The sequence below is a fragment of the Oryx dammah genome, unplaced genomic scaffold (assembly GCF_014754425.2).
Source record: "Oryx dammah isolate SB20612 unplaced genomic scaffold, SCBI_Odam_1.1 HiC_scaffold_1, whole genome shotgun sequence".
Lineage (NCBI taxonomy): Eukaryota > Metazoa > Chordata > Mammalia > Artiodactyla > Bovidae > Oryx > Oryx dammah.
This window is the reverse complement of record NW_024070185.1, coordinates 44727334-44735694: the sequence shown is the minus strand read 5'-3', so window position 1 is coordinate 44735694 and position 8361 is coordinate 44727334. Positions and strand designations below refer to the sequence as shown.

General features: G+C 42.9%; 1 protein-coding gene across 4 annotated transcripts in view; it reads right to left on the bottom strand.

Annotated features, from left to right (window-relative positions):
• Positions 1-232: 232 nt before the first annotated feature.
• TJP2 (tight junction protein 2) overlaps positions 233-8361 on the bottom strand; it is a 127174-nt gene continuing 119045 nt past the window's right edge. The window contains exons 19-23 of one of the 4 annotated variants that reach the window (XM_040249394.1): positions 7206-7418; positions 5823-5933; positions 4341-4670; positions 2781-2866; positions 233-1576 (exon numbers count right to left, since the gene is read on the bottom strand). In XM_040249394.1, coding sequence (XP_040105328.1) covers positions 1411-1576; positions 2781-2866; positions 4341-4670; positions 5823-5933; positions 7206-7418 — 906 coding nt within the window. In that variant the 3' untranslated portion in view covers positions 233-1410. The remainder of the gene's footprint in view (positions 1577-2780; positions 2867-4340; positions 4671-5822; positions 5934-7205; positions 7419-8361) is intronic. The other 3 variants (XM_040249477.1, XM_040249561.1, XM_040249646.1) reach the window with 3 other exon arrangements.

Sequence of the window (8361 nt, the reverse complement as noted above, 5' to 3'; positions counted from 1 at the left end):
AAATGGTTTATAAATTACAGCACCTGAACTGACACAGACACAACCAAGGATACATTTATAATATAACTAAGTTATGAGTAAGCTGAATTTCCAACTCAACTAAAACATGTGCTTATTGTGTCAATTCATATTACAAAAAGCCCATAATGGAACCAAGACTCTTCTCCTTTCCTAAATTCAAGGTACTTCCAATTCCAATTTACACAAGCCTAAATCCCTAGTTTTTTTTTTTAATTTCAAACATATTTTAGCCTTTAAATAGTAAATACAGGAGTATAAATTGATGCAACTTTTCTAGGATGCAATTTGGCTGTAAACATCAAGAGCCTTAAAAATGTTCCTCTGCTTTCACTCAGTAATTCCATTTCAGAGAACTTATCTGCTGCAAAGGCTTAAAATGCTGCTCATTGATATATTAACATAAAAATGGATTATATATAAAAAGGTACATTTCATATTAAAAGAAAAGAAATGGAAATAATCCAAATGGCCAACAATAGTAGAACTATCTATTTAGGCAGCAATGGTCACAGCACACACTATGATTGTGCAATTATGATGTCCTCATTTTCATGATCAGTAACTGAAATAAAAGATGCACTTTAATACAGGAAGTAACATAGAAATTCACCACTAAGCACCTTATTGATTGCAATGTCCTCCTTTTTATTAAATTATAAAACTGGCTGTCAATATACACATTTTTGGAAATGCATTTTTCTGCTTTTGTGGAGCACATGATTTTAAACAGACAAAATATTTCTATATTAACTTTTCAGTCTTCAAGCTATTTTGCACCGGTAGCCAAACTACCAAGTATAGATATTATAATATACAGTCAGAATTTATGGAAAATATTACAAAGACAAATGCCTTAAAAAGATGACAGTGCAGAGAAAACCATAGCTCTGAAACAGGTATAAAAATTTAGTCAAAATATTTTAGTCCATTATGGCTTTGCATAAAGCTTCAAAGGAAGAAAACTGAAGACACTTCTCATCAAAGGCACTTAAAGAATTGTAATAAAATACTTCTTTGAATTTAGTTTTGAGTCCGACAGTATTTTTTATCTATCTTTTTCACATTCTGTCCCTCACTGAAACAGTCTTGGAAGGCAGCTATTAATAAGGAAAAATAGTTATCATTTCTTAATATACATGTTAAAAATATGCAAACAGAATTAATACAGATTTTGGTCCATGGAAGCAAGTAACAGTATCAGACTGTAGTATTTCTCTTAATTCTGAGCCCAAAGCTCTTGATTCCCCAGACTCAGTCCCCTGGGCTCCCCAGGAGGTGCCCCACCATCGGCACAGCGCACTGAAACTGGAAAGAGCCATCCTCCCTGCTGGGTGGGAGTGCTGCTCTGAGGGAACGGCCGTGGAGCACACAGGAGTCAAAACTCGGGCATTATAATTCGGTGTCCCGGTATCGGGAAGGCTGGCCGTAATAACCACGCCTTGAGTGTTCTGACAGCTGCTGCCGGTATTCCTCCTCCTCAGCATCACTGCCATAGCTTCCTCTGGGATCCTGATAAAGTCTGGCAGGGCCTTTCTGTGGTTCGGGGGGCCTGGAACTAACAAAGAGAGAGGGTTACGTGCAGCCCAAAGCTCGGGCCTCCCTGCCAGTCCATGCTGCATACAGGGGGCAACTGCCCAGGACAGATGACTTACCTGAGTCACACTCTGCTGACAAACCAGGGCACTCCCGGCCCTGCTCCAGGTTCACAGAGTGGTGGAATTGAGGATAAGAATAACAGGTCAAGGCCGATACCCACTCAAGTAGCGAGTAGGGAAGACAGACACATACTCCCTGACCTAAGAACCCTCCAGCCCGATGAGGGTGCCTTCCTGAGATCAACTGGTCAAAAGTTCACAAGCAGAGCGAGTTCTTCATCAGTTTTGGTCAATTATACCAACTCCCCTCTGTTGCCAGGGGCCTCCTGGTCAGCTGTGCCCCTATTTGATTGGTAAAGAAGAAACTTGCCTCTAGTTTTCTATTGCTGTAAAACTAGACTCTAGTTTCCAGTCAGAATGGCTGCAAGAAAATGTGGTTTTGTTCCCTATTCTCGGATGCAAGAAATGATCCAGTGCAAAACCTCAACAGGAAGACTCTGTGATAATCACTACTGCTTATGCAGCACTTTAAACATAAGGCATCCGTCAATTGATGTTCCCTTTCCCTCAGACCACAGCTCACACACAGCCTGACTTTGCTAAGTGATGCAAAAGGATTACTGAGCTTGTTGGCCAACAGCTAGAAAATATCAACAATGAAACAACTGGCATCTAAACCCCAGGAATTTTGCTCATGAACTATCCTAACACAATTTAACACATCTGTGGCTCCAACTGGATTTCCCCGGTGGCTCATCAGTAAAGAATCCACCTACAATGCAGAAGCTGCAGGAGATGCTGGTTTGATCCCTGGGTGGGAAAGATCCCCTGGAGGAGGGCGTGGCAACCCACTCCAGTATTCTTGCCTGGAGAACTCCATGGGCAGAAAAGACTAGTCGGCTACAGTCCATGGGGTTGCAAAGGGTCGGACATGATTGAGCAACTGAACAACACTATGTTAGTTTTAGCATGCAATCAACACTACTGTAAAACTTTGACTCTATGGTCTTTATAATTTTTGACTGAATAAGTAAACAGTTTACCAGGAGAAATAAAAAAACAAACTTTCTTGTTACTTTAAAATGTAGGTGAAAAAAAATTCTTAAGCATCAAAGTCCTACACAAGCCCCTTTTTTACACCTATACCCTCAGAGCAGCCCTTACCTTGTGTACTGGGGTGGGCCTGGATCCGGCTTGGGTGTTTTGATTGGAACTGCATAGATATCAGGATGCTTCTGAGCAATTTCAATCTGTGGAGATTACGGGGGTAAAAAAAAGAACAAGAGGGAAGGGATGAATGACGAGCCAGTCAGCTTGCTCATTTCCTGCTGCTTCCATTCTCCAATCCCATTTTAGCCAAGAAGAGGAAAGACAGAAGCAAACCTCTAGTTTCCAGAGTTGTATGTGATGCCTAGTGGTAAACGTTAAATAGGAAAAATGTTTAACACTAATGAAAGTCTGCCACATGCTACAACATGGTTGAACCTTTAGGACACTACGCTAAGTGAAATAAATCAGCCACAAAAAAGACAAATATTGTATGATTCCACTTCTGTGAGGCTCCTGAGCTGTCAAATTCATAGAGACAGAAAACAGAATGGTGGTTAACGGGCTGGAGGAAGGGAAAATGAGGAATAATTAATATACACAGAGTTTTAGTTGGGGAGGATGACAAAATTCTAGAGACCGATGATAGAGATGGTTACACAAAAATGAATATATTAATGCCACCAAAACACTTAAAAATGTTAAAGATGGTAAGTTCCATGTATATTTTACCACCAAAAGAAGCACAAAAGAAAAAGAGTGTGGGTCATCTCTTGCCTTCTGAGGTGGCCCACACTCCATCCATAGTGTGTGCTTCTCCAGGGCCACTCTTGCCTTTTGAGACAGACTGCATTCTGTCTGTGGAATGTATCTCTCTAAATACATCCACTTTGTTACTAAGTACTTTGTCTCTCACTGAATTCTTTCTGCAATGAGACATAAAGAACCTGAGTTCCAATAAGCCCTGACATCAGGAACTAAGGCCCCCTCCCAGTTGGAGGACAGAATTATGTGGACCCTCCTGACTTCAGTCAACTACAGCCTGGACTCTGTCAACCTCTGTTCCAATTCCATGCTGAAGTCTTCTCTACTCAAGCCCCTTTATGAACATGCACATAGCCTTAGTCTTAAACCTCCCTAAATTTGCAGTTCAGGAGACTGCTTTGGGAAAAGATCCCTCGTGTTTTCCTTACTTGCAGCAGGTAATAAATCCTTCTTTTTCCCTACCTTCCCCCTCTAAAAAAGAAAAAGGCTCAGAAGCACTGCAATTGTTGTGACCAATTTAAATGAAGAAAACTCCCATAACCACTGGGCCGAAATGCTCCAGAAACCTTTACTTAACATGTTACAGTGAAAAATAATTTTGAAGAGGCCACAGATTCTCTTGTCACGCTTTCCTATTCCAGAACCCAATATAAAGTTCTGAAGCACAAAGAGTAGAATCCTATTCACCTGCAATGTCAGGTTTTCTTGACTGGAAGAAAAAGGGATGTGCTAATAGCTGGCAATCTGAAAATGACACACGCATAGAATGTGCCTTTGTATCACGCATGTCAACATACCCTTTCATGTTTGCGGCAGTGGCAGAAGGACTGTAAATCATTACACTGCAATGAAACTTCTTTAAAATTCTTATTGTTGACACACTAAAATGACCCAGTGATTGAAAACAATTACCCTTGCATTCTGTGCTTCTTGGAGCTCTTGCATTCTCTGCAACTTTGCCTTGTGATCCATCTTCTCAAATATTTTTACTTTGCCCAGGACAGACTTGGGAGCATTGTGCTGCTCCTCACTGCCCTCTCCCGTCTCCTCACTCTCTGGGGGAGGGACGGGAGTGGAGGGCTTCAGTACAGGCCGTCCAAAAGTGGGTTTCGCTGCAATAGGAGGAGGACAACCTTTGGTAGATGCCCCTGGAATTTCGCTACCAGCAGCAGCTGAGGGGTTTGACTTGTATTCATAAGATCTGGAGAAGTCAAAAGATTCTTCTCTGTTTTGGGTTTTGGCCTGCAGAGAGCAATGACATAGTTTTAACCTTGAGCTTTCAGTTTATTTTCAAATCTCTATTAGTGATTTAATACACTCCATTTCCTGATCAGTTTCCAAAGATGGTCAACAAATTCCACTCCAACAAGGAATCAAATACAAGGTACATGGCCAAGATCTGGCATCCAAAGCCCTACCTCACTCCCTACAGAAGAGTATTAAGTGCTTGAGGAAACCAAGAGGGTGCTGGGAGGCCTGCAAGTGCTAGAGGGGGCTCAGACCTAATTCTGTCCTAGAGGAGATTTGAATCCTAGGGAGGACCTCAAAGCAAGTCAGGCTTCAGGATGGAAGAGTGGCTTCTGAGTTCACACCATGCTGAGGAGACATGCCTTGGCCCAGAGGTCCACCCAGAAGTGAGGAGACTGGGGTGGGGAGCGGTAAGGGAGAATATCATGCTGATGGCCACTTTGTCTTCATACTTTCATCTTAAGCCGTTTATAAACTTTCACTCATCTATATTATTAGGTCACCAATTATCTCTGAGAGCTCACAATGAATTATTACTTTCTTCTTATCTAAAGCACTGAGTTAGGAAGAGAAACTTTAATGGGTTCTAAGGGAAAGCCTATAGTTACAGCTGTGATTCAGAGAGGCTGAAAAATCATATGATATTGATTTTTTCTGCACAATGGTTTATTTAAAAAATAAACTGTCCTCATAATGAGAGGCATTGTAAACAATAGTGGTGATTGTTTTCTTTAGTAAGTCATCAGGAAGGATTTTTTCAGGTGCATCTAAATCAGATTGTGGGCAGAAAAATTTAATTGGATAGAAGAAGAAAAACAGATTCTATGACAGGTGATTCTGGGCATGCAGTATTCATCCAACTTTTATTCTTTCTACATAAACAAACAAATAAAAAACAAAAGGAAACAAACACTAACAGTCCTAAAATTGTACCCTCTTCTAAAATTGCCTTTCCATTTCACGTTTTTGCCATTTCTTAATTTTTTGGATTCACCCAAAAGATAGGCTCCAGTGGAGAACCCAGTTGGTCAAAACCATAATCCAGTGCCATCTTACTGTGCATGCTCTGCCCTGGCTATGCTGGAGTTCCAGGTGAGCTCCATGTGTTTCTTCCTCCTTCCCATCCTGGGCGTCCCAGCCACGTACCTTGGGCGGCTCTGGCTTGAATGCTGGGGGCGGGCTATTGTCCCTAAGTTGATCTCTGCTAGCAGCCCTCCTCATCTGAGCTCGTGGCTCTGGGCTGGGTTTCCTTATGCTCTACAAGACACAAAGGTTCATTCACAACGAGAACATCCCAGCAGGAAGAAGAGAGCACGGGTCTTCTTTGCTGGAGTTCTTCAAACTTGTGGGAATTAAGATGTTAAGGTTCCTAATGTGCGTAAGTTGAGCTACTGACCCAGTGCTTCTTTACTGAAAAGGCAGATACCTGGTATACTCTCCAATTAGCAAGTGTTTAAGGTATATTTTTTCCAAAACTAGCTGCATCTCTCCTTTTACAGTAAGAAAACAAGAGGTTTTTGTAAAGTTTTGTTGCTAACAGCTGTTAATATTTTATTCTTTTTTTCCTTTCGTGTTTGGCCACACCATGTGGCACGCATCATCCTGGTTTCCCACATCCCCTGAAGTGGAAGTGTGGAGTCTTAACTACCTGACCACCAGGGAATTAACTACCTGACCAGTTGTTAACAGTTTAAAGCATTAGCTCAACTGTATCTGCAGACATTCATGAGTTAATTTACTTTTTATGACTTGTCCGACAGTATATACTAATTTTTTTTTTTGTCATGGTGAATTGTTCCTCCTTTCAACTTACATATTTGGTCCTTCTATACTGTAAAGAACAAAATTCACTGAAACAACCTAAACTGCTGAAGACAAGTCCACAGAAATCCAAATATACGGAGAATCTTGTCTGCAAAGGTCATTATCCCAGTGTTCTCTGAGGTGCAACCAATAACTGCTCTGGTCCTAACTTAGTGCTAGCAATGTAGAATCACAGAAGCAGTCTATTCACTGGCCAGTGGATGCATAGTACGTGAGATCAGACATATAATTAATCAATAAACTCAATTAAAAAACTGAAATACAAGAGAGAAGGAAACTGATGGGGAAACACTCAGGAGTTTTGGCAAGATTAGAAAGGTTAAAGGTAGGGTGGAGAAGAAAAAGCACAGATACCTAAGAGTACAGAGAGAGACCTAATCAAAGGTTACAAGTAAATACAACAATATTGTATTTAAAAATAATACCCAATGGTAATTTGGACAGCTGGCCTCACATCATGCCCAGGGGCATCTGTGGGGTGAGTGCTGATCACTCAACCTCTCCCAGCACTTGGTTCCTGTCCCACTCCCCTCTGGACCATATCCACAATCACACAGGCATTAGCTTGGAATGAGAGGCTCCCTAGATATCAACCACTCCAACCCCTAGGCATACCTGCCTCAGCACCCTGAATAAGCTGTTGGCCAGAGCAATCGAGTGAAACACCGGAACCTCCTTTTCCTGCCCAGGCCTGCCTCGCCTCACCTCCTCATGCTGCACCGGCTCCGAGGAGCGGGTGATGGAAGACACCAGCGGCTCCTCAGCTGGCTCATCCAGCTCATTGTCAGTGCAGGCGCCTCCTTCACCGTCGGTGTCTTCAAAGTCACTGATGAGGCGGCTGTCGCAACTCAGATAGTCCGCGCCCATGGCGGTTAGGTAGGACATGCGGTCTTCGGCATCATCATCCATCCCTTCCATCTAGAGGAATTTGTTTCGGAGGGTCAGTGGGATCTGACATGGCTCCTGGGAGTGAGGACTCAAGAAAATTCCCAAGGGCACAGCCAAGGGACTGAAACCTCGACTTGTTCGAGAAAAGGAAGTTCACCTTTATCTTCCCGAAATCACTTGGCTTTAAATGACTGTGTAAATTTTTGTGTAGAGACTTCAATTAGAAATCCTCCACCCTATCTCTCCTTGCCACCATCCATCAGGCTTCCTCACATTGTGCACTTTTCTTCCAGAATCTGGCTCCCCTCCAGTTTTTTCTGTTGAACTGGTCTCCCAGAGATAAGTGCATGCTGTCTGGAGCTGTATGCCTCTCCACTCACCCACGAGATTCTCAAATCCTTGAAGGCAGAAGCTCCATGTTCTCACCACGGAGGCTAGCACAGAGCCGCAGCAGGCATAAGCAGTCAGTACATGCTAGATACTCTGACTGAACACGCAATTCCTAAAGGGCAGGGCTAGGACTCAACCATTAACTGGTAATAGAGGCACTTACGGAACAAAATCGTACCTTGAATGTCTCACAAACGACCTCAACTCAGCTGGACCGCAGAGTACCAGCACCAAGGGCTCCTAGTGCCACAGGGAGTCTATAATTTCTCTGCTCCCTTCCTGCAGCAGGGCTGTGTGAGCCCTTCCTCCACACATGAGAAGTGAGCCAAGGTCAGGAGCCTATACCAGATTCTAGCACTCTCCCATCACCTACGCGAAACCCTAGCACTCATCCTCTGCCAACCTTCTTTCTAACACAATGATTCCAACTCCATTAGCTTTTCCTCCTTCTATTAATTTTTAACGATGTTCGCCGCGCCCTCAACCTAACCCCTCATCTCCCCTCATCTCTGGGTTTCCCAGGTCCTTGGTAATAAGCTGTGGAGTTCAGCACGAGGTCTTGTAAGCTCTGATTAGTGTGCTT